Source organism: Hippoglossus hippoglossus, chromosome 12 (genome assembly GCF_009819705.1).
Source record: "Hippoglossus hippoglossus isolate fHipHip1 chromosome 12, fHipHip1.pri, whole genome shotgun sequence".
Classification (NCBI taxonomy): Eukaryota; Metazoa; Chordata; class Actinopteri; order Pleuronectiformes; family Pleuronectidae; genus Hippoglossus; species Hippoglossus hippoglossus.
This window is the reverse complement of record NC_047162.1, coordinates 1,706,973-1,733,380: the sequence shown is the minus strand read 5'-3', so window position 1 is coordinate 1,733,380 and position 26,408 is coordinate 1,706,973. Positions and strand designations below refer to the sequence as shown.

At 42.6% G+C, this 26,408-nt stretch overlaps 2 protein-coding genes across 2 annotated transcripts in view; both read right to left on the bottom strand.

Moving 5' to 3' along the window:
* Window positions 1-18,816, bottom strand: part of grk3 (G protein-coupled receptor kinase 3) — a 61,348-nt gene extending 42,532 nt beyond the window's left edge. Inside the window, exons 1-2 of the mRNA XM_034602779.1 lie at window positions 16,600-18,816; window positions 5,323-5,399 (exon numbers count right to left, since the gene is read on the bottom strand). Of these exons, the coding sequence (XP_034458670.1) occupies window positions 5,323-5,399; window positions 16,600-16,712 (190 nt within the window). The 5' untranslated portion in view covers window positions 16,713-18,816. The remainder of the gene's footprint in view (window positions 1-5,322; window positions 5,400-16,599) is intronic.
* A 2,065-nt stretch (window positions 18,817-20,881) lies between these two features.
* Window positions 20,882-23,917, bottom strand: cryba4 (crystallin, beta A4). The gene is made up of 6 exons (XM_034602874.1): window positions 23,169-23,917; window positions 22,486-22,529; window positions 21,934-22,052; window positions 21,659-21,800; window positions 21,355-21,497; window positions 20,882-21,185 (listed from the first exon to the last, which is right to left on the bottom strand). The coding sequence occupies exons 2-6, from the start codon at window positions 22,522-22,524 to the stop codon at window positions 21,038-21,040; spliced, it is 591 nt and encodes a 196-aa protein (XP_034458765.1). The 5' UTR covers window positions 22,525-22,529; window positions 23,169-23,917; the 3' UTR covers window positions 20,882-21,037.
* Window positions 23,918-26,408: the final 2,491 nt, after the last annotated feature.

Sequence of the window (26,408 nt, the reverse complement as noted above, 5' to 3'; positions counted from 1 at the left end):
GAATGTCGTGGTGCATTACTGTTTTAAGCAGAATTCATTGACTTTTGGGCCGAGTGGGGGCAGTGGAACAAGCTCAAATCATAACACTGACATGTTACACCCCCCCCGATAATGCTACGACCAACTTGTTGGTTAACACTATTCACACATCCAGCAGACACGATGAAAGATGTGAAACAACCTCTTTTTCTGTCACTACGGGTAATCTTTTTCACATTACATGATCCATTGTTGATGTAACATATTGATTAGTGCAGCTTTGAGGTTTTAATATGAATAGTATGACTCATTCAAATAAAGAAAACTGAATCTCTGATGGTCATCCTGCCTGAAAGTGATTTTGTCTGAGGAATCCACTCGTAGCCTGACAGGTGGATCTCCTCCACACAGCTTTCTTCGGCTTTGTGACAAGGGCTAAAAAAATAGGCCACTGACTCTCACCCCCTCAGGAAGCTGAATTCATGGATTGCCAAAGACACTGAAGTGCACTCTCTGGATGGATATGTAGAAGTGGAACAAATAACCGTTTATGTGCAAATTTGTCAGACTGGATTCATTCCAATTAACACACTTGTAGACACGACAAGATAAATTTTAGTTTCTCTACCTTTGAGGTAGATAATCATTCCAGCAGCACTCCTTTCTGACCTTGGTTGTCATGACAGTCCACAAGGCCTGTTGAGCTCAAGGACAAAGTACGCTACGAGCAAACGCATTGCCGAGCTTCGTCAACTGTTTATTGAAACTGACTTCCACTTCTGAAGCTAAATCCTCAGAGCATGACAGGACCAGAAACCGATCCATCATGACGGAGATCTAATGTAGACAAAGCCACTGGAGCTGTATGAGCCCATGTATCCCTGTACAGATCCAGCTGTTTGAAATGCACATAATCTGTGACTTGGGTCAATATCCATTTAAATGCAATATGAATTTAAATCACAAGAGTGTCTGTTCTGGTTAACTGCCACAATAACTCTACAGATGACCATAAATTTTACAATTTGAATGCGGCATTTAGAGTTTAACATAAAGCTTCTTTCAGACATGCATGGTGATGGCACTTCTAAAACGCCACAGTCGCAAAAATGAAAAAAACTAAAAGAAAACTAATATCTACCAGTGAACAGAGATGAAGATGTCAAGAGAGTTTGTGGTGATAAGGTGCTGTAAACATGATCATGTGATCTCGGCAGCAGAGTTAATATGTCACATCCTGCTTCTGTCTGCTGCACCCGGCTGCTCCACCACTCGCCTGAATAACACAGAGGATTTGTTGCTTTTGTTAATGTGTCTGTGGAGAAAACCTCCCGCTGTGTTGTGCATGTGTGAAAAGCAAACTGCGGGTAAACTCCATAGCCAATTCTCGGGCTCTTACCCGTAGGTCATGTCTGAAAACAGCTTAAGTGTCCGTCCCATGAAATTGGTCCCAATTGTGTCCCATTTGGAAATGTTGATCCGTCTGTAAAATGCTGCCTGGGCAGGTTGTGGTCATGTGGTCGTTACACTTTAAAACAGTTTAAAATCAGGTGGTTCGACAGTTGTCTGTTTTTACTTTGTCATTCAAATGTGTACAGCATGCAGGCTCTCTCAGCCTCACAACTACAATATTTCTTGAAGCCGCACTGGCTAATGCAACACAGTCTGTGGTCGGAAGCTCTCTCAGATCTATCTGTTGTTACGTTAATGGTCCAAGCGAGAAAAGCACGACGAACCAGTAGAGCAGGATGGAGGCTTGAGCCGCAATATTCAGCTGGTGGCCCTCTTTCTTTCAAGAGAGGGCCAAATTACAATACAATTACACAGTAACTGAGAAAGTAATTCATAAATGTAAATAGAAATGTTATTAATTAATAATTAAGCAAATGACAGAAAAAATAAAAGCAATAATGTAGGGCATATTAAATAGTTACAAACTATTTTTTAAAACTATGTATAAAATACAGTGTACGTAACAGTTAAAGCTCAGCTAAAAACCAGTCACAGTAACAAATACTACAATGATAGCTGTAGCTAGCTTGCTTATTAACAGTAGCTCTGTGAGTTGGCAGACAACTCCATCGCCATCTTAGTCCTTCAAAACAAGAGCCATGTAAAAGGGTTTTACATATGCTCATGATGACTAGTCACTGAATCAAACTAAGGCTAAAATGTTAACATCATCACCGGCTTAGCAAGTAGAAGACATGGCAATAAAGACACAGCATTGTTCTTGAATTGTGCAGTATTATGAGGACAATTCAAACTGTTTTCTTTATTTACTAGCCAATGATTGACAGGGTTTTCTTTCTTAGTTACGTCTTAAGAGACTGATCAGAAAATCCTTGCTCCGAAGAGTTCAGACTCAATGGTCATTAATAATTGTCAAATTCTTCTACAATAATATTTATGAAAATGCATCATTAGCAATGTTTGTGTAATTTTAAAAAGGTCTGTACAGTATAAAGACGACAGAAAGCTAAAACCACCTGATCATATTGAACGAAAAAGCTGTAGACCAGAAGATCAGAATTAAACTGAGTTCACCTCCAGATGCATCTGTATCGGCAGCAATGCAAGTAAACTTATAGTAATTCATCTTAAATTGGAGTATTTAACCCAACAGACAACCACAGAGTTGATTGCTCCATACAAACGCTAACACAGCTTGGATGTTGACGGAAAAAGTGACAGATACCTGGGTCACTATGTATTGATCGGAGCAAAATCATTATTATTATTAATCAAACATTAATGGATAACAATAAACTATATCACAGGAATTAGGAAGGAGACAACAGTCTCTTGATTACCAGGTCCCAGTCCCAGGAGCAGGGGTGCACTGATTGGTCTGGTAACGAGTGTTTTCTAGGGAGACAAGCTAATGAGACCTGAGACTTGGACTAATGACCAGCAGAAACCCGGGGGCCTGCTCAGGCACTCAGAAGGCAATAGTAGATGAGGAGGGAGAACAGAAGAGCAAAGCAAAGCAATGGTGCGGTCGCAGAGAAAAGCTGTGCGAAGGTGAAAAGATCCGGGATTTGATCTCGGCTCTTCTTTTTTTCCTTTGTTACACATATATTTGCAGCACTAGTCCTATGAACAACTAAGTGCAACACTGTGGAAGCCTTCCACAAGAGAGCACTATGTCCGCAGTTATACCCATGTTTAAATGAGTTCAGGGCAAGTAATCAATACTAGTAGTGTTACTACTATTACAAACAACAATGTGCAGACTTATCGATCATCTATCAGTAGGGGATGCTCTGGTGATTTCCCCCTACGCACCAATCATTAGCTGTAGTGACCCTTTGGTCCAAATAATGCAATTTGAAAAATTCCAAAATAAATCAATAACAAACATCATTATCCAGCAACAAGTGTGAAAAACCAAAATCTTGGTGGAAACAAAAGGTTAGTCTTTTCTAACATAAACCATTAATCATTTCTTTGTCAATAATCATCTCATCTCAGCTCCAGATTTGATCAAACATTTTAGAATTGAAACATTAAAAGAATAGTGTGATTAGTCCTCTGCATATTGTGGAGAATGAACATATATCATCTGGCATCAAGTGTTGCAATATAATTGGAAAGCTAAGTATTTAGTTTCACAATGATGTATAGCATAAGGGTGTGCACCCACATCCACACACACAAAATGAATTAGAAAAGAGGAAATGAAGTGATGATACTGAACATAAAGAGACAAAATATAGAGAGTGTGACAGCGGGAGGACTGAAGACAAAGAGGAGGAGGCAGGGAATTAACGCGGCCTATTCTCACAGGGGGGGCTGAGACCTAGAACAGTAAGTAAACCATGCAGAAGCCTGCAGGGCAGCTGTGGTCCCCTGGTACACCACAACTTCTGGCACAAAGCCTGTCTGCTCAGAATGGAAACACTCGGAGGAGTCGGCACAGAGGCGCTGCTACCGTCTGGAGGGCAGGAGGAAGACATGACGCTCTGCACTGAGCTGCTGCATCAACAGTGCTAACACGGAATACAAACAGAGCCGCCACATGATCACAGCCAAGAACTCTGCCTGGAGAGGCAACAGCAGGTATCTGTATGAAAGGTTACTGAGCAACCACCACCATACTGATGCTCAGAAACCCTGACATTCAGGAGAAAGTGAGAAAAGACTTTTTATCCAATGTGCTCTATGACTCTGAAGCAACAATAACGATAAAGAAAAAGTCTGAGTCTGGCTAAAACTTAAGTGGCTGATTGTGATGAAGGCTTTTGTCCAGTTGGCTTTGTGGGTATGGATGTCAGGACCAGCAGCATGGTAAAAATCCCACTGAGACCAATAGCAACAGAGTTAACACCGAACCTCTGACAACAAGCGATCAATGTGGCAGAGCGAATAGCAATAGACAAGGATGCACATTATTTGCACAGCTCAGGTTCCACTTAGCAGCAACACTGGCATTAACAAAACCACACTGCACTTGATTCTGTGACTGAAGAGAACCGTATCATATCTGAAGATACTTTTTTACTCATTTGGATTCTGCTTTTATTCACAAAAATCAAAAACAAATAACATCTTAGTGGAGACATGCACTCTTTTGTGCACTGACATAATTCTGGGTGGCAGCAACAGCCTACAGATGACATGAACAGCAGAAGATACAAAATGCTGATTATAAGTCTGACACATGAGAAAGTTACAGACTGCTAATCTATTTAACAGACTATTTGATGCAAACAGTGAGGGACCTGATTCAGATCTGGGATGTTTATCTACAATAACACAGAACCAACTTGCTGTTGTTGAGCAATTTTACACAGCAGCACTTTCCCTCCCATCATGGTCTCATTGTCTACCAAGAGCAGACAACAGCGTGCAGAGAGCACAATAATCAAACGTCAACCATGTTTCAGTTCAGCCTTTTGACAATTATTGTTAGTTTGTTACAAATAATATAATTTGGAAAATGACTGTCATTTAAAAAGACTAGAGCTATGGCAGCAGCTCTGCAAGGCTGCAAATTAATGTGTGCATCGACTTTCAAAACAATCCATCCAGTATTTAAAATTTCATTTAAAATCTAAAAGAATATAAGAGAAATCATTAGAGCCAGAACAAGACCAATAAATATTGGCTTGTTACAGATAAATCAGTACAGGTGTTGGATGAGGAGTAAGACGAAAATAACAGCAATAATATTATTACTACATTATATTGAACTGTTGAACACAGATATCGAACTTGCTTTACTCTCAAACACAGTGCATGTGGTTGGAAGCCCTGGAAGATGCAAGCAAGACACCTGGGCTGTTTTCTACAGCATTTCCTTTAATCCTTTAATGCGATAAAAGAAATGTTGACACTTACCAATTTTCTGGTTGAAGATTTTGTCAAATGTCAGTTCATCTCTCTCCTCCAGGTACTTCTGCATCACACTGCGAATACTGTGAACACAGTTTGGTGGGGGTTGGGGAGAGAGACATGGATTAATACACACCATAATCAACAGCTCACACAAAGTCAGATACAATAAGCAAATCTCCAAAAAATGTCAGAGGCCAGTCCCGTCCTCCTCCACCTCAGTGTGTGATCCTGGCCTTGGTTTAGGACTCGCCCTGCCACCTGTCCCCTGACAGAGTCCAATGGTGGGGAGGAAAGAGGAGGACACATGGGAGGCTGTGGGGAACCTGGAGAGATACATGCTACCCTGGGAACAGGTGTTAATGAGAGTGGGGAGAATGAATCAATTAGCACCCCCTCCATGGGCTCATTAACACCACACCAGGACCAAGCATACATGAGTGGCGGGTGCCCAGGGTTCACCTGCAAACACCTCTGCAGGATCGCACTGAATATGTGCCAGCAAAAAGCAGCCCTGGCTCCTTGTGGCTACGCCATTTTATTTCCAGTATTTACATTTTGACAGAGCTCACTCCCATGTCCATATGCCCACGTGGCTAGGTACTATTGTTTATCGGTGCACCAGGAGCCATACAACTTTACTAACCTGCTGCCACAATTAAGTCTAAATTAAACGCAAATGAAAGCAGAGAGGCATCTCCTGAAAAGGATGTTAGCAACTTCATTGAGCACTGATGCCGTCTTGAGTGTGTGAAAGAGAACTTCTTACACTACGGCATGAGGCTTTAATGCACAAATGTTCTTAACTCCTAAACAGCGCAAGTCATAACAACACCCTTATGATCCATCAGTGAACAATACTGAGCATTTTGAAATTCAAATGGAATTTCTCTTTGTGCAGTTGCTCAGTTATAAAAACAATGGGTCTCAATGGACTTCAACAGTCTTTAATGTGTCATAAAACTATTCTCTCTTCTGCTGTCCTCATAATGAGCTGATCAGCATCCCATACTGAGCATTTTGATCTACCAAAGCAGTGAGATGGAAATACTATGCGTCTGTGGGATTGTCTATGTAATGCAGTTATCGATGAGAAAAGTCAGTCGACAAAGAATTACGAATGATCTATATCAATAGTATAGGTAACAAAACTAGGCTGTTTTTATACGTAAAAACAACAACTTCTAAACAATTTTGATGATACACAGACTTATAATTGGGACAATGTCACGTCGGTAAATGGTCTGTATTTATATAGCACTTTTCTAGTCTTCATGACCCATCAAAGTGCTTTACATTACATTTTTGCCATTCATCCAGTCATACAGTGCATCTACTCTATAAGCAGCACTTTTTCTACGGGCCATTTGGGGTTCAGTATCTTGCCCAAGGACACTTCGGAATGCAGATGGGGAAGACTGGGATCGAGCCACCGACCTTTTGGTTGGAGGACGACTGCTCTACCCCTCAGCCACAGCCACCCCAAGTCATTGCCACAGTTCTCCCTGGATTTCTGGAACTGCACTATACAACTGAACTGTGCTGGAACCTGCTCTACGACACATGTCACACCAACAATCAGAGCCGCAGCTAGCAGCTAGCTATAAGAGACAACTAGCTCGCCACTTGCAGTTTGCACATCATGGCAGAGCCCCTGAAGAAACCAAAGAGGACATTGTCAGACAAAACAAAGAAGAGAATATAAGAGTGATTATCGGAGCATATTTCAATATTTCCAAGAGGCCAAAGGATGCAGGACATTAACTTTGCTTGTTTGCTATGTCTTGTGCTGTTGTGCTTGCTTGACATTGGGCTGTGTAGGTGAAGCTGTCAACTCTATTAAATCATCAGAAGCCACGTAATCCCATCTCGATAAAGGTTTAGCTGTCAAGTTAGCCAAACACTTCAATGTGATTTAATACACACTTGCTTCATATTTATGACAGTGAATTACGCATCTAATCTGTAGGGGGAGGCCAAGTACAGCCAAGAACGAATCTTGCATCGTGTTTCTTTAAAACAGAAGACTGTAAACTGTGGGTAACATATTTTGTTCTATTTGCTGTATAATATAATAAGATCATCAGACCAATGCTCTTACTGCAGTTGGTTTTGTGAATGCAACCTGGCCCCATGCGTGCTGACTTCTATGGGAGGTGGAATGAACAGTAGATGAGACATTTCTGCAGTTACAGGAACAAGAACCAAGGAAGTAAACACTTCCTCTTTTAGTTAGCAGAGGCCTTTTGTGTGCTCCACTGAATCATTCACGGCTGACTGTGGATGATTTGTATGAAACCTCACCACTTACGATGCTGCCTTAAGACCACTGCTAATATTTACTGCCAAATTCACTACAGAACACTAAAAATACTTTCTGGGGACTCTGTTCAGCCAGTACCCGTGTAAAAAGTCTGCAGAAAGTCAGGAAGAGCCGATGTAGGAACACAGCAGGAGATCCTACGCAGGATTCACCACAAACGAGTGGTGATGTTTCTAACATGCGACAGAATCAAAAAGGGGGAAAAAAGAAAACAAATGTCTCCAGAAGAAAAAGCAGTGCCACACATGTAGAAGACAACGATGATTAAAGAGAGCTTTGGTGCTAAGGGCTGACGCTGGTGTCGATGTGCTTTAAACAAAAACATGTGATCTACGCAGAAGAGTAAATACATTATGTCCTGCCTCTGCCTGTTGCACCACGCCTCACCTTAATGCTGCGGGGATGTATGTATGAAAGGCAAATTGCGGAGAAATTCCGGACCCAATTCTCCAGACATCTTCCAGGGATCATATCCGAAAACGGGTTAAGAGTTCTATCATCATCCTAATATAATGGAGGTAAATGCTTCGAATATTTGTGCTCCTGAAAGCATTGAAAATGTTATCTGAATACCTCAACAGCCACTTCTCATTCCAAAATACAACAACCATGTTACTGTGAAAGACTCACGGACCTTGTTGTGTCCTTGCTTTTCACCAAAGCAAACCTTAGTCAGTAACAACAGCAGCATTACACACCAGCATCAGCTTACGGGAGCAGATGACCGCAGCAGAACAGAAACAAAGGGGCTCCTGCTGTGACAATGCAGTGTGAGTGACAGGATGACTGCTGGGACATAGTGGTAAATAAGGCAATATTATCCACAGGGGATCGCCGTGATGCTGACAGCTTATGAGTGGTGGGCTGTCACAAGAGTATGAATATTGCTTGTATGTATTTGCTACATTATGAAGCAGCCTGGAGTCTCACTGAAAGATGGGCGAGATTAAACAATAATCCACAAAGTGCAAAGTGGCATTATCCAAATATTTAAAATAAAATGTCACATACACCAACAGGTTGTACAGTGCTATGTTGTAGCATTGTGGACTCGATGCAACCCGGTAAACTCCAGTTATTCTCTTCAGCTTAGTCCTGATTTCTATGTCCTGTTGCCCAACCCTATTTCCAGTCTATTGATAACGTATCACCAAAGAAGGTGGCGCTCTTCTGCAAGCTAGTCTCATCCTAAACTAATATCCCCATACATATTTAAGATGATCAACTAAACACAAATTTTGGTTCATGTTGGTTCTGGTGATTCTTCGCCTTTTCAGAAGAAAACTGAACCGTTCTGTCCTTCTGGTTGGGCTAAAGGAATCTGTGAGATATCTGTGATGCTGCTTTGTACTCCACAATATCGAAAATGGATAATTTCAGGTTTTGAAAATATGCTGCTTTCCTTAGTCCTATATGACAGTGAATTAAATATTAGACAAAATTGGACATTTGATTAATCACCTTTGGCTCTGGAATACTGCAATGAGCATTTGGACTGTTTTCCAATGTTCTATAGACAAAAAACAACTGGAAAAATTATCATTCTGCGACACATGGAGTTTGCAGCATGGTGGTTACATATGTTACTCCCATTTGGAGATAATTTGATGAACACCCAACCAACAGTATTCAGAGTGCCGTCACACCTGAGTGGCTTACGAGACATGATAGACTGCTGTTTTGATTATAAATGATGTAAGATATCATATTCCTGCCAGAAGCAGGGCTTCTGTGCAAATTGGTGCAAATTTTGACCGCATTTCCAGACCAATCTGAAAAAGAGTAGACATTCTATGTTCCCACACTCTTACGTCCTCTACCCAGGACTTTCTAAGTGCACCTTGAGCACGTTTTAAGGAGATTTTGCTTTCCAGTCAGTCATCCCTAAGGGGGACTTAGAGGGAGCTGTAGGAATGTACCAGTAAAGTTGATGTCAGCGGTCATTGAAGTTAGGAGACAGGACAACAACTCAAGTGTCCTTGAGCTAGACATGCGGTGAGACTACCAGTGAGATGTGGTGACATTGCAGGGACATTGCATTGTCCTGTGCCAGTACCCACTATATACTTACTATACGGTGGATACGCACATGTTCCATTAGAACATGCGCTACACACCTTCCTTTTGGCTGAACTTACATTATGCCTCCATTACATCTGTTCCAGGATGAACCAGCTGTCAGCACAGTTGGATGAGAACAAACCTACCTTGCCAATCAAATTACCACTATTATAATAAGCCAAAAGGTACTAAAAGCCTTGTCTACCCTCCTACTGTGGCCCTTTTTTTAAACCAAAAGCAAGACCCTTCCAATGTTATCTGACCTTTTTAGGTGTCTCCCTAAACACACGTGATAATTGGTTGATCGATAGACATTCTCTATAGTTAATTGAATCTTTTTGAGTTTTGGGCTGTCAATACGCCAAAAAGAAACAAAGATTTGAACACTACAACTTGGGTTCTTAATTCAAGAAAATAATCAGGGTTACAAATAATTCAGTGATGATTAAATATCAGGTAGTTGCAACTCTGCAAAGCATATAGAAAAAATGTTGATCTACTTTACACAGCACTTGTTTTGATTACATAATTACTGCAATTAGGAAATTGTTGGCAGAGTAGTCAAGGCCTCTGAAAAAGTAATCTCTGCGTGTAGTAAACTTAAGTGATACTAGTCTCAACAACACTGAGAACCAGGTGGGCGAAGTCGGTTTGGAAACCCACATGTACTATGTGTATGTGCACCACAATGCCCTGGACTCAGTCGAGTAACTGTCAGTGCAGCAGTAAAAGGTCAGGGTATATACTGTGTGGAGGATCCAAACATGGTGAACTGATAACATCTCCCTTATCCTCCTGTGATTAGTTTAGTTTTACGTCTTCCTTTAGGGAGAAAGTCAAATTTCAAAGCATCAGCGCCAATGTGTGTAAATGAACAAACACCCAGCTTCTAGGTGTTGATCTCCACTACTAACGCTGGTAACAGCTTTGTGTTGGTGACCCTTGCTGCAGCAAGTATGCAGATGTGTAAATATTTAACACATGAACAGGACGTCACTGGCATTTCCATAGCTCGGTCTGTGGGCATGTGCTTGAACTGTGATGATAGCGAACCACAAGATGATAGCTGATGGCCTATGTCCTGATCTGATAATTCTATTTTAGACTCGAATTGGTCTCTAGTTGTCACTCTATAAATACATATATATATTTAATAATACCAAATGATAAAAACACAACCAGAGTAGTGGGAAACAACACCTATTTCAGCTCATTCAAGCCTGTAGACATGTAATTATTCTCTTTACCACGAAGACTAGTTAGACTTTGGAACCTGTTTTTCTGGCTCCTGTTCCAATGGAACATGTGTAGGATTCTGAGGGAGCCGCCTACAAGACAAAGAAATTGTTTCTCCTCAATTCACTAAGAAAACTAAAATGTTTCTGATATAATAGTTTTAGTTTCAGTTGAGATAACTTTCTAACTGTTAAAACTCAATGCACTGTTACAATACACAATTTTTGTACTAAAAAAAAAGCGGAAGCTCTTAGATAAACAATGTTATCTCGGTGTTGGCTAAAAAGTAGGAGTAGTAACAATGTTACTTTGAGGATTTAGCACCTTGTGTGGTTTTAACACCATGGCACCACCCAAATGTAATCTTCTCCATTATGCTTTTGCTCTTGAGGTGAAATATAATTTAAAAAGGGAGCTCAATGGGAACTGGCAGCACCATCTGATGTTCAATTTCCAAGAAATCATGTGCACTTTAACACAAGTTAATACCTTAAAACTTAAAACTGACAGCGCAATCTAGTTTCTGATCCGCGTTCTGTAGAACCGGGGGGGACAAAGATCAACAAAAACACTTCACTAAAATACTGAGGAGTCAGCTGAAACTGTAGACAAAAAGCATCTAGGAGAGTTTTCAGAAACCCGTAATGAGTAGCATGAGAGACAATGGTGCACTGGAAAATTGTATGCTAAGACTGCGTGTAACACTGCTTTCAGTGTTTGAGGAAGAATTGTCCTGGAGGGGTCAAATGGGCCCATTAGCCCTTTACTATTGAGTCACTGCCAGATCCAAGAGGGACATAAGCAAAACTGTATAACTACTAGGACAAAAACTACTGTGCGAATAACGACAAAACTTCCACTCCATGTGAGAATGCAGCATGTGTCTGGAAGGAACCCATTCGATTTTGGTGTAGATCTGAGGGCGAATTTCACTTTCTCAGCAGCGTTTACCGACCACGTCAATCTATGACGGAAGCTGGAGTGCATTCATGCACCTGCAATGAAAGGTACACAGACTAAAGAGTTAAAGAAAAGGGTCTCAGGGAGAGAGTACAGGCCGCTTGCAGGAATTGCAGCTGAAACTATGAGGTCTGACTGTCTGATGATGGTAACAACTTTATGGATGATAGTGTGAGTGGGCATGCAGTAAATAGTTCTGCAACGTTAGCATATACTGTTTATGACCATTCAGAGAACTCTGTCTTGCTCCTACTGCCCCTAAACTAAAGCCATATTCTTTTAGCTGTTTCAATGCAAATATTTCCTGGGCCTACTTACTCCACTGACATTTTCTGATCTGCTAAAGTTTCATGATGAGCCAAAATATCTTTACATTTCTACGGGTTTCACATTGATCGATTTATTTGTCGCCAACACCACAATATTTACACAGACGACCAAATGTTGAATTTCTATTTCTGCTTTCACTATTTGAACTTCAACTGTAAAATCTTCTTCATTTTAAAGCTTCATAACGATTAACTCAGCCCCTCTTGTCCCTGCTCTCTCACTCCCATGTGTCATAGTCGGATTGGCCAAAACAACATCATTTGGTCTTTGTGAACGGAAAAGATGTGCTTATTTGCATATAGAGTGAGGAAGTGTGATCCAATACAAATGGTCACAGAGGACACATGTGGAGACGCATTATAATGCCAGGTGTGATTGGATCACCAAAGACGAATGTAACACCAGGTCTGAACAGGGCCACAGACGTCATTATGGTTAGGTTATTTATTTTCTTTGCCACGTTTCAATTTATTTTCGAATTTCAAACATAAAGTGACCGCCCCACAGAGCACACAGACACTATAAAAACAGCCAACAAGTTAAGCCAACTCCAGCTGATAAAATCTAAAAATAAGAAGGCTGCTAAAAGCATCTTTTCTGCTCTTGATTTCATGGCGATGTCTGGGGGCAGGGAGGGTGTAGTGACAGGGCGTTTGATGTTTTAACAGGGTCAATATCACAAAGGCGTACTCTGGCTGAAAGCCTGTAGTTCGGAGTCTTTACTACTACAACCACCAGAGTCAGATTTTGTTCTTGTACTTCCACCTCCAGGATAACTTGGTCAGGTCTACCCCATACCCCTCATCTCAACTGCCTCCAGTGTTGCTGTCAAAATCTCACCTCTCTGCCAGAGGACATAGCCTAGGCCTGCCGAGAATGTGGCAGCACCACACTATCTCCCAAGTGCCACATTTAACTGCCCCCCACAAGCATGCAGCTGAATGCTTCACACATGCTTTACTGCGACTGCTAAACCTGTGCATACATAAACGTTTGAAGGTGTTCACACAATCCCTACACCCCTTTATAAACGTTTTGCTATTTTTAGGAACTAGTTTCGCCGAAACCATACATACACACCCTTTTCCCTCTCACTCCTCTCTTGTGTTGTTTCCATCACGCTATTTTTTTTTTACATACGATTTAATCCAGTTATGTCTGACACTTTATTGTGACAATAATAACAATGACCTAACTGACATGTTTTGGATAAGTTTTCATATTACTGCATGTTTAATAATGCCTTTACAAGTCTGTTAGCTGAGGCCTTTATCTCTGCAGCTGCTGCAAATAATAAAGTCAACATGAAACCTCTTGATAAACACACACATTCACAAAAGCAGTGCACCATGCTGGTTTGGGTTGGTTCATATAGAAACACCTCTGCCTGGTGCAGATGACAACAACATAAACTAAGTGTGTGCAGGTCCCGCCGATTACCTCTTATTCTCTGGTTGATAACGTACTAATCAGTCAAATGATCTGGTGTCATCTTTAGTCTCAGCGGCACACGGTTGCCAATCCTTGGATTAACTTCTCACGTCAATGTTTTGCAACTTGGATTCTAGACTGAACATCTAATGAGCAGCCATGAACTCAATTAGCTTGGCATACAGTGACACTGTCAGACAAGCGGATCCTGATTACCTTCTCATTGGCTACAAACACACAAACCTAAACTTTTTACTAACAACTCAACAGCGTATATGAAGAAGAGGCCCTTCAACAGCACTACTCTATACAGCCACACAACAACTAACTGCCAATCAATAAGGTGTCTCCTGTCACCCAGGGAGTTGGATTTCATACAGATTTATAGATTTAATAAAAGTAACTTAAACAATTTTCCCAGATAATCCAATTAAATAAGGGTCTTAGATTTGAATGCTTCTTCATTTACAGAACATGGTGACAATCTGTAATTTCCTAGGCTACATCCACATAGTTCTTTTTCAAGATGCATTATACCTGGTGTCCACACTACTCCAGACTTTTCCGACACCTAAAACCGAGAACTTTGGAAATGCTACTGGCCCCAGTTTAGTTTGAAAACCCCGGGGGGTGTGTTTTAGTCTGGAGGAGAAGAAACGGCAACTCAGTCACCTGCATTTGCTTCCTGAATGGGTCTCATCAATCTGCAACTAAGCAACCAGTTCCAGGTGGAAAATCTGCTTCTGGTTTACACCAGCATGCACATGACCAGTGTACATGAATGACCGCGCATCTTCAGGTGTTGGCATGAATGGGGATAATTCCTAATATAGAGCTCTTCTGGACGGAGATCAATACCATTAAGAAAAAAGTCGACAGAAAGGTGTTTTTCTTTTCTGCAGAATATGACACATTTCCCCAAATGTCATACAGTGACCAGCATGCAGGTGCAGCTGTGAATTAGTGCGCTACAGAAATTTAGAGCAAACTTTCAAGCCTGCGGGGGTTCGTGGATTTAAAACATGCATCAGTGGAGTTCTCCTTTAAAAAGCTAAACTGGTAACTATACTGGTTCTCCTTTAGAGTCAATTTGTTTGAAGCAATGAACCGAACACAACAGCACAACTCAGACTGTCACTGGTGGGCTGAAAAATACCTTATTAGAACTTGGTTGTTTAATTTTGTGTGTCTGTGCTGAAAGCTCAGGCATGATCATATTTACTGCAGACTTCAGGAACATGAGTGTCTGTAACGCTGTGTTGCAACTGTGGTGTTATGCAACATCAACACAACTTTGTTTGTACAAATATTTAATGTGACAGAATGTACACTGTAATGGGTTGGCTCTCTCCAGCAAAGCTTTGAATTCTGCAAGCTCATTCTAATATTATACAGAGATGAGCTGAAACCAATACAACCCTGAAGGAGAGAATCCAACATTTATCAACTTGCAAACCACTCACAAAAGGTTGGCAGTAATGTTACGGGGGGAAGGTCATGTTGAGAAATATTTGTTAACAGATAACCAGTCAAATATGTAGCAGTAATAAAATAATCATAAAATAATCATCCAGAGGGAGCAGTTTGGTGTTAACTTGTCTAAGTATTGACGTTTAAGATACATCTCAAGTGCCAGAAGAGAGAATTCATTACAAACCCGGAGAAGGTGAGACTACTCTTCTGAACCTGCCAAGACGGCAGGGCTTTCCAGCTTTTTATGAAACATTAATGTATAGATGAGATGTAGAGGGTGACAAATTGTATTATATCCTCGACTCTGACAATTGATATGGACTGGCACATTTAAAGGATATCCTTTTACCAACCCATTTCAGTTGGGGAAAAAAAATCAACAGGCTATGTATTCAGTACTGTGTCCGCCCCTGTCAGGATCATTGCTTTCGCCTGATCTGCCGAGACAAGTCATTAAGTACTGAAATAGCTGACCTCCAAAGATCAGCTTTGAATAGAATTGTCATTTAACCTGTAAAATCACAGTGTACCGCCACTGTATTTACACACGTGTGGAGTGCAAGTGCCAATAACTTACAATGTCCCACATTTGAACACTTCCTCTTCCATCAACTTGCGTGCCACAAGCCTCCAACCTGGCCTAAAGAGACACCGTCAAGCCCCTGACAAGCTGCAGTTGCAGAGACAAAACGATGTGCAGTCATGTAGCTGGTGGAGGGATGAGTTGCGGGTGGTGGGGGGGTGTATTATGTATATCCGATTTTAGCTGTAGTCTGCTCTGATGGCCTGATCACACTGGGCGCCTGCAGACAGCGCAAGTGAGCTGGGGTTTCCGGATCAAGAGCTGCATATGCTGATAGTGAAACTGCACCAAAGGGCTGGGAAGGTACACCGCACCACAGATGAGACTGAGCTGCCTCAAGTATGTGGCACATGCTACACCAGACGCATCTGTGATCAGACTGCCAGTCAAGCCAGGCTGGCAGCAGAAGGGGGATGTTTGACAGGACACTTTGGCACCAAGATATCAGGGTTGGGAAATAATCAACACGTGGTGGTAGTGTTTGAAAAATGACAGATACCATGACAGAGATTGTGTGTGTGTGTGTGTGTGTGTGTGTGTGTGTGTGTGTGTGTGTGTGTGTGTGGCCGCATCACGACCTGCTGTAGCGGCCTCCATTAAGATACACTAGAATTCCCGAGAGGTTAACATAAGGCTAACTTCTGGCAAAGGTATAGACGTATAGGTTGGAGATGACGTGCCGATTGAGCCGCTGCGTGGGTGTTTTGGTGACATTGTAAAGCTCCACAGTCTTATTTCACTTTAAGTCACAGGTTTGAGAGGAAGCACGTCTCCATCTCCCTACATGGCTGCATAGCGTGCACACACAAAAGAGATCCATCCGTCTGACATGCAAACAAACACAAGCCTGGGCCGCAGCACCAGGGCTCTCGGTAAATGTGCTTACCTGGGCTCGGGCAGGATGATCTTCTTGCTCGCCCGGGCCGCCGGTGTAGACTTGCTCTTCTCCATCGCCATCAAATAACTGACATCGGCGAGTACTGCTTCGAGGTCCGCCATCTTTCGACCCTGGTGCGACCACAGCTGATACGAGAACCGGAGACGGGGAGATGGGTTTGGTTGTCAGGGAATTAAAAAATTGGGTCCGGCGCCAGATGTGACCAGCATCAAGGGCCGAGGTGCGTGACGGCGGGGCGGACAATCCACTTGGAGCCGCGTCGCTGTCTCCGGCTGCGGTGTGTTCACCTCGCCTCAGACTGCCATCGTTGTAAAAGAAAAGGGGAAATTCAGGGAGAAAGACATTGGGTGACAGGTTAGGTGAGAAATGACAGTCACGGGGCCCCGCCTGATCACCGTCCTTGTAATCCCATTTAGTGCAGAATGTAAAACAGAAAACACATGCGGGCTTCTGGGGGGGGGGGCGGCAAACAATGCAAGGAAAGGCTGATGAGATCTGTTGGTGAGGCCAGCTCCTCCTCGCGTTGTAGCAATCTGTCTCACAGAGAGGGGAAGGTGCACCAGGTGTCGGCTCTGGGGACAGCTGTCAGATCCCACGGGTCACTGGGGACTCCTCCGGTCCTCCTCATGGAAATGGGTCCACACGGCGGGTCGGTCTCCAGTGCAGCATGTGTTTTCTGGGATTTTCCCTCAAAGTGTAAACACACGCCGACAGAAGGAAAAAAAACCACTTAGCTCCTTCCGTGTCTGGAAACCAACAACAACAAAAAAAACAGTCTTACGGTGGTTAGAACAACACGTGTGGTCGGGTCTCTTCCCTTGGTCTCAGAGAAGTGAAATGAAGGGGGCTCGGGGTGTGGGGGGGGGGAGGACAGTGGGCGACAGGTTGAAGTGTCCACCGCCGATGTCCTGGATGTGTCTCGGCTTGCGCGCACATACAAACAAAAACACACGCAAGTCTCTCCGGCGCGTTTTTGGCACAAATAAAACCACGCAAGCACAGGTTGGAGACGGGTCGGGACTCTGGGTCTACATCCCCCCGCAAGAAGGACTCCACACACCGCGGTCGTGTTTATGTTGCCGTCGTTGTTGCTGGCTTCCTGTGTAGGCTGCAATGTTCCTGCTTATCGCCTCATCAATCTCTCTCTGCCCCTCTCACACACACACTCACACACACATGCACAAAAAATGTCGCCCGAGAAAGACGCGTTTAGACACTCTGAGAGGTTTAGCACCCAATCCAACCCAAACAGGTGGGCGTCATCAACTAACCTCGAGCCAAATCCTCAACGCCCGAGAGCTAGCTCGCTTTAGCCCGCTTGCAATGTCGATATTTGGGTTCGTCTGCTAGTTAGCTTCCGCGCTAGCTAGCGAAAAAAATGAAACCTGCTAGCCAGTAGGCTAACTAACGAGCAGCGTGTAGGGAGATGAATCTCGCTATGCATCCAGGTTGGGTTCCTCCAGCTCGGCGGACACGTTAAATGTCCCGGTTGTCAGCAGCAAACGCGGCGAGCAGCTGGCACCAACAGTTAGCACTGGCTCGGCTTCAGGCAGCGATGTGCTTGACAAGCTAACGGCTGCGAGGAGACTGGCTGCGGGGATTGGGGAAGTCTTGCAGCGTCCCCGGAAAGAAACAGTCATCGAGGGTTCACTCGAGTCCAAAACAACGACACGATGGCACAGAATAATCCATGGCAGCTTGTTGTGTTACCCCGAGCATTGGGGGGGAACCTCCTCGCCTGGAGACCCAGCACAGAGCTACTGACTGTGCGCCGATAGTGACGCTGATGGCTGGCGGTGGAGGAAGGGGCGGAGGAGGGGGGAGGGAGAGCTGCTGGGAGATGGAGCTCCGCTGGAGCAGCGGTGGCTGCGCCGCCCGTAAACCGAGAACTTTGCCCCGGCGCTGTAAACCTGCCGCTGATCCGGTGACACTCCAGGCCTCGGGTCGGCAACACAAGAGGCGCCCGACAGAGTCCCCCGTCGCTCCCCTCGGAGCCGCAGATCTCCGGTAACGACACGAGTCGAGCGGGTCCTAGCCTACCAGGCTCTCCGTGCTGGGGCAGCCCACGCTCGGCTAGGTAGCTGTCCGTCCGTCGGTCGTGAGTGCCGAGCGTCTCCGTCCGCTGCAGCCGATCAAGCTGCTGGTTTCCCTGCCCCGGTGTGGCACATGTGTCAGTGAACCCCCAGCCTGGGTTATTTTCCCTGTGTTTTTTTCTATTAGCACAGTGGCACTGCTCTGGTTCAACTTCCTCCCACTGCGGCGGGGAGAGGCTTGTAAAACACGGAGCGGCTCGCTGTGCACTGGGCCTGGGCCACACTGGGTGTCGACAGAGGGGGGAAATAACATTGTTTTTGAAATCTTTATTCATTTTTGTTGACATTTGTGTCCAAACAGCATCGTCAACCGAACCACACACGTGACCCCTTGCGCGGTTTGCGCTGTGATCGCAGCTTCATCTCCAGGATTGTCCATATTTGGAGCATTTTTGTCAGTGGAGATTTATGACTGAGCGTTGCACTGGGAACAGCATCTGTTTACATGAGATTTCCCGGATGATGGAGGAGGGGAGGGGGGGGGGGGGCTTTTAAAGATAAAGACGGGCACCAAACAGGCCTATTTGAATTGGATGAGTGCTACGGCCTCGCTGCAGCACATTTAGCATACAAACAGGCTTGAATAATGACCCTCCGCCCCCAGCCCAGTGTCACATAGGTCGCTGTTCCCATTGCATCTGAATGGTCACGCAGCAGCAGCAGCAGCGGCCTCATAATGAATGTTACCGCTCAGTCAGTGGTTCTCTGTAGATGCTCCGGTGAACAGACTGGGTAGTGTCTGGTGGAAGCGCAGCGCCGCTTTCTGGCCAGCAGCGGTACTGCTCCTCATGCAATGCAGTGCACAGGCCTGCACGTTACTGTGCAGAGACATCATTTGGCGGTGGGGGGCAAACAGGCCTCTGGGCTAAATGTGGTCCCGTTAAAGAACGTTAGGGAGGTTTTTACTTTATAATTTGCATCAAAGCTTTTGCATTATTTATAATTCTCAAATGTGCATGTAAATGCCAGTAAATATGGCATTGTGACATAAAGTAAAAGGGATTTTCATCTCAAATACAACCAGGTGGCCGTCTAAAAGAAATGGTTCTGTAATGATCTACATCTGCTTTAAAAAATCATCACAAACAATGACTGTTTTTTTGTTCTGGGTTTTTGTTTACCAAATTATTACTAGATTCACTTAAAATGAATCTTAGAACAAAAATACAATAAGACATAAAATATATGCAGAATTTACCTCACCTATTATTATGGTATTTATTAAAAGGGCTGGTCTCCACTTCAAACATGAATCTTATGCACCAAATTGTAGCTTCAAAATAATTAGCCTCTGTAGTCATTTTGCAGGTTAGAACAGTTAAACCATGAAGTGATGTTTACGACTGTTCAGTCCCCCCCCAAAAAACAAACCCTGCAACATCTTTTTGATTATTGACGTCCAAAGATGTTCTTTTAGATCAACAGCCCAAAACCCAAAGATGCTTACTTTCATTTACATTTTTTATCAGTATTTTTAGTTTATATCAGTATTGTATGTTTTACCAATATTAATAGCAAAATATACTATCAAAAGTAAAAAAGGTACTTGTTTCTGTAGAGAAGTGGCTGTTGACATTGTTATTGGATGAATACAGCATTTTTCTGTCAGAGCTTATTTTATTTCCTTTTTTTCTTTTTGCACCAGACATTTGGATCTGGAACAATGTGATTACGTACGCTGATCATATTTTGCTTGTACATGCCAACATGCCACACAGAGTCATTTTGGATGAACCTGTTCCTGGATCCCTTTTTGAACACATTTAAAACAAAGTGACAGGCTGTGTATGTAATGCATTTCAGGCCGAGGGAACCAAGCACACTGCTGGTTGATAACAGATTAGCATGTCTGTTGCCTAAAGATTTACAAGTTAATAGAGACTACAATTTTTCTTTATATTTGCAAAAATAGGAAAAGGATTAATACATTTTAAGCAAAAATAGGTTTGGAAATGACTGTAAAGTTATGTAATCACATGTGGATTAACTAGGGCTGCATATAACTATCCTCCTTATCAAGTTTTCTACTGTTTTTGTTTAGTATTTTGTTACCAAAGATGTAGTTGGCAGCATTGTTTTTCTTTTTCATTGATTTAAATTAATGAGTTTATCAAAACTCTCACTGAACTTTTGGGTTTATCTATCTTATTTTATCTATAAATCCATGCATCCATCCATCCATCCATCCATCAGATGATAAGCAAATACATAGGGGAAAGTCAGTAGGGTTTAAGAAAGACATTTTATTCAGCACTAGGTAGCAGCAGGGGTCAAAGGTGAAGGGTCAGATGGGAAGGGGGGGGGGGGGGGTCAGGGGAGTTTGGAGTAAGTTGTTACTGCTGAATGCGGCGGATGGACTGGATCTGAGGGGTCTGGCAGTGGGAGCCAAACTCCCTGAAGTGTTTGTACTCCCCACAGTGACGATCACACTCCATGATATACTGGTATCCACGATAGCCAGGGTACTGGTAGCACACAAATCTGTTGAGAAAGAAGAACGCACACATGAAATGCTGCAAAAGTAGACTGTTGTGAGTATATTTTCCGAACTGCTAAAGAGAGGCTACAAAAATGAAAATTAAATGGTTAAGTATGAAATAATAAATGTGGAATGGTAGGAGGAGTTATCTGGCAGCTGGAGGACACTCACGCTCCAGACTGGATCCTGAGAGAGCCAACTTCGTTGTTGCACCAGCCCATGGCCTGGAGGGAGGGGTAATCGTCACTAAGCTCACCCTTACGGCCCAGGAAGTTCTCACGCTCGAAGATAGTCATACGACACTCTCTGTGGTTCTGGAGGGCAAAAGAGAGAACGAACAATGCATAAAAGATGTTTTTCCAGTCAGTCAAGTCTAACGCAACCATCGGACAAACACAAAGGTTTCACAGACACGGTAGAGACGTTGACATTTCTGAGTGAAAAGGAAGGGGGCGAAAACAACTCGTGAACTTACAGCACAGGCAATTGGTCTGAAGGAGGTCAGTCTCTCAATGTGATAGGCATTGCTACCGCCGAAAGCATCACACTGGGGGTACTCTCCCCTCTCCAGGACAAACTGCTGTCCCTGGTAGGAGGCGTGCTCATAACCCACCCAGCTGGGGGAGAAAAAGTTCAGAATTATTACCTTCTCATTTCAGTTTTATGACAGCTGCAGTGTTGCATTTTCCTGCTCCTCTCTGCAAATGTAAAAGAGCTTTTTTTTCTGCATGTGAATATCTGTTTACTCACGCTCCGCTCTCCACTCTGAGGGAGCGCACGGTCTCAAAGCCAAACTCCATCACGTTGCAGCACTCGGAGGTGAACTCATGGCGACGGCCCTGGAAGCACTCCTCGTCGAAGACAATGATCTGACGGGGAGAAATCAGGAGATTTAATGGCAGCTGATATATGATGATTGAGTATGGATGCAGTAGCACATTAAAACACAAAGAGATAGCTTGTTGTGTAGGAAACCAACTTAACAGCTTTTTTTAAAAGCATCAAATTATGTTAGGTTTGTTTGTTAAATGGAATGCATTTAATTTAAAATCATGATAGAGACAGTTAAAGGTAAATTTATATGATATTTTGTATTTCTAGTGCCCTGATTTGGTCTACATTTATTCAGTTCCCTGCTTGGAAAGAAATGGTAGCTCCCCTCGAGGAGCTGGTGATAAATTGTGTCTTTTCATCCGAGACATTTAACTAGAAGCAGTCGGTGGCATCCCGGGGAAAACATGTAGGTTGAAAGGACCTCTATTGAGGTGATGTATGAATCTGTTCCTCCGTCTGCAGACTCACCTTCCAGTGGCCGGAGAACTTGGTGCAATGGTGAGTCATCTTGTCTGGAACGAGGAAATAAAGACAAATGTTAGATGGTTGAAACGGAGATAATGCACTTCCAGAAATCCCAGTGACTAGAGGGGACAGCCTGTGCAAACACTGAAGTCTGAGAGGTCTGCTCACATGCACTTGATTCTGAAAAAGCTTTTACACAAAAGTTTGGCTGACAAAGAATCCAATTGCACTCAAATCTAAAAACAGCACAGCAGGAGGCTAACGATTGTAAGTGTTATTCCGTGAAAATAACAAGCCTAGAATGCTATACAACATGTGAAATGACCTACGCAACAGCATCAGTCTATTTTTTTAAGGCTGAATAGCACCAGTAAAAAAAGTGGCCTGAATACTAGAATCAGCCTGAATGCATCATTCCTGAATTGAAAGCGTCTATTTAAAGTTCCCACACAAATATGAAGAAGGTCAAAGTAGCCAGAGGCTTCACCAATTCTATCTCTTTATCTGACTTTCTGACCATGTCTTTTCCATCATCACTATTTATCTGGCCCACCAGTTACAGTGAAGGCCGTCAGTGTTTTTGGGTGTTTGTGTATGTGAATTTATGGGGCTGAAGTACCCTGGCTATGCTGCCCTGAGCTGCCCTGTGCTGGGTGCGCTGTGCTGGGTAAAGGACAGGGACTCACCTTGCTTTGATGCCCTTGGGATGTCCTGCCGTGAGAGTGAGAGGAGCCACGCGCCCCCACCCTTTTAAAGCCTCCCCTGGCAAGGGGCCATGCTGAAAGCCCCGGCTCAGCAGCAGGGCGGGGCTTGTCTTTGTCCCCCCCGACAAAAGCATGGTTAATCTGTGGAGGGGCAGAAGTGCAGACACCACATTATCACCCTGGGCAGTGGACATGGGTACAAGGGAATATGAGACATAGGATGAGAAAATAATAAGGGCATAAGATATGAGGGGGTGGAGGATGGAGATAACTTTAACAGAAAACTTTTAAAAACTTTATTTGAATCTCAATTAATTTTTGCGATTATACATTAATCCATGGGTCCTTTCCTGACTAAATGTTGCACAAAATCTCAAACTGCTTGTTTTGTTTGACCAACAGTCCAAAACCAGAACCTTCAGTTTACCATCATGTATAAGAAAGAAAAAACCTCAACTCCTCACATTCATCAAGCTGGAAACAGGAAATGTTTGGTATTTTTAGGCAATAACAACAAATTCTTTGATAATTAATTTTCAGTCAATCAATGAATTGAAATACTTCACTCATATTAGTACATTAATACTCACTTTGATGACTCTGCGATATGCTGGTATCCCCAAAAGTATAAATCCTAAGAGAGTTTCTGTTCTCTCACTTAATTTGAACTGCAGCATATGAGAAATGTATTTGAGAGTCCTACCAAGAATATCTGGTAGAATTGTGTCAGCAGTTTAAAAACTGAGAGTCATTTGATTACATCGAGATTTCACAATTGAAGTCACGCCTTGTTATAAAAGATAAATGTCAGCTATGTTTAAACATGTTTAACCAAGAGGTTGTCAAGTATAGAACAATATATCTTCTGATGCTATTCAACACTGTGTGTGTGTGTGTGTGTGTGTGTGTGTATGTATGTGTGTGTTTGTGTGAGATAGTGAGTGAGTGAGAGACAGCTCACATACTCAACAACTTGTAAATAAGAGAGCCGAGGCACTTTATGGTAACAGGACATTCTGAACAGCAGCTCTACCTTCTGTGAGCCTACAGGAATTTAATTTAAGTGCATGATCTGTATTTCAGTCACTTCTAGATGTAACCACATCACATTCCTATAAACCATAACAGGCACATTTAGCCTGAGTTAATCACTGTATAATGGTCTGTGTGAAATTCCGACCGAATTCTGCACTGCAATAAGTGAGTGATGTGCTTATTATTATGTGACTAATGTGAACCTGAGATAAAAGCAACCAAATGACAGGCAAGTAATTCCGAGGTGCAATAATTGACCTAGTTAGCTTTCAGCCTTATTCTGGGGGAATGATAGAAACAAACGGGGGTAGCCGATCGACAGCAGAAGCAGGGGAAGGTCAATGGGTCAGCAAATCAAAACGCTTCTTTCTAATGGTAGCATCAATTTAGACAAAAAAATACAAAGGCCTCAAGTTAGATTCAGTCATGTTTGGTTATCAAACCTCTTACAAGGATGGTCTTTTGAAGGAGGGCCTCTAATAAAAAGAGGAGCATTGAAGATTTAACAGCAATGAGATGGCAACAAATTGTACATCTGGAGAAGCCTTAAGCGGTCCTGACAAGGAGTCATTTTAAAAATCGAAGGTCACATAGTCACAGGGTGTCAAAAATCAATAGGGTTCTTCCATCTGAGAGTAGAAATGTGTGCAGTAGATTTTGTGTCAGTGTAAGTAGACGCAGCGGCCACAAGGTCAATAGGTTTCAAAATCAATGGCTGCCCTCCTGTTGCATGTGCACAAATTGTATTTGTATTCAATAGATGTCTGCTGATAACTGACTTATTTCATTGTACCAAATAATACCTTATGCTGACAAATGTAAAAATGTCCTTCTCAATTTAAGGATGATTCTGATCATATACTAAACTTTTAGTATTAATCCACCTCTAAAAATAGTCCTCAATCAATTCACTTGACTTCACTTCCTCCCATTGGCCTATATTGATCATTTTTTTTGTCTTCTGTAGGAACCGGTTGCAATATAAAAAGTGTGAATTGATGAATTACCATTTTGATTGTTAGGTTATTTTTATGGCAGCTTTGTTGACAATAAGAACACCAGCCTTACGTTAAAAAAATGACTTAATTATTTCATATAAATGGGTCCAATCTGTTTACAAAGATTGTGAATCTAACTCAGCACTGATGCCCATGTTTTAGAATTTGATACTTGCTTCATTATTTTGTCGTCACCATCAAAAAAGTACAGAGGTTTGATACCCAGCCAAATAGGAACCACACAGATTACCTAACGGGATTAGTTCCCACATAATCTGAATATATCAAACACATCTAAAGTGACATAATCCAGACATAATCCAGCTGTAATCTAAGATTTATTACCACTTTCAACAACCAACTTTCATCTCTAAAGACTCTCATTTCTCATTTACATGTTTATATTACAATATACTCAAATTGTGATTTTATAATATTGGAGACTCTAAATTACATTATCAAGTAAGTTTGTGGACTGAATTATTTGAAAATCATGTAACTGTCCCTGTTTACTTTAAAGAAATACAATATTTCAACATCCTTAATAAATTTCCTTCTGACCATTACAGGAGAATATTGATCTGTAACTCTTGCTTAACTATAGTTTGAGATGGGAGGCAAGTATTCTAGATGAACATAAGTACTTACTATTTATTGATGAAAACAGCTGGCTTCAGCTATCACAGTGAGTTGGCAAGTGTTATAGTTGGAGACACTGCACAGAAATAGACCAAACATGTAATTTCATCTGGAACTACAAATTGTTGTTTTTTACCCAATTTCTGTCTGAGAATAATCACCTTTAATGGTCACACCACAATTCCAGTGGAATCGCAGCAACCAGTGGATTCGCTCTTGAATCGATGACCAATACATTTCTTGCGTTGAGATCAACTTGAAGCATGCTATTCGCACTGCTAACTTGTAGCAAATGTAAAATTGTGGAAGCTGTCATAGCTTATTGACTGTGTTGCAAAGTAATGACAGAAGCTGATAGTTAAAATACTACTTTTGAAGCAATTGCATGAGTCTAACGAAAGACTGAGCTAACAAGCTTGTTGATGACTGCAAGTTCACTTTGTTTCAAGTTTCACTTTGAGAGTTTTTACCTTTCTCTTCAGTAGATTTGTATTCAAATACATTAAACCACGGACACGTTAGTGTTGTGGTTAGAGGGTAAACCCCGCCT

Excerpts from the sequence above, each read along its gene's own strand:
- cryba4 (XM_034602874.1), bottom strand. The coding sequence starts at position 22,524 with ATGACTCACCATTGCACCAAGTTCTCCGGCCACTGGAAG. Across the intron at positions 22,053-22,485 it reads AGTTCTCCGGCCACTGGAAG|ATCATTGTCTTCGACGAGGA; the intron begins GTGAGTCTGCAG and ends TCTCCCCGTCAG. Across the intron at positions 21,498-21,658 it reads TCAGACCAATTGCCTGTGCT|AACCACAGAGAGTGTCGTAT; the intron begins GTAAGTTCACGA and ends TTTGCCCTCCAG.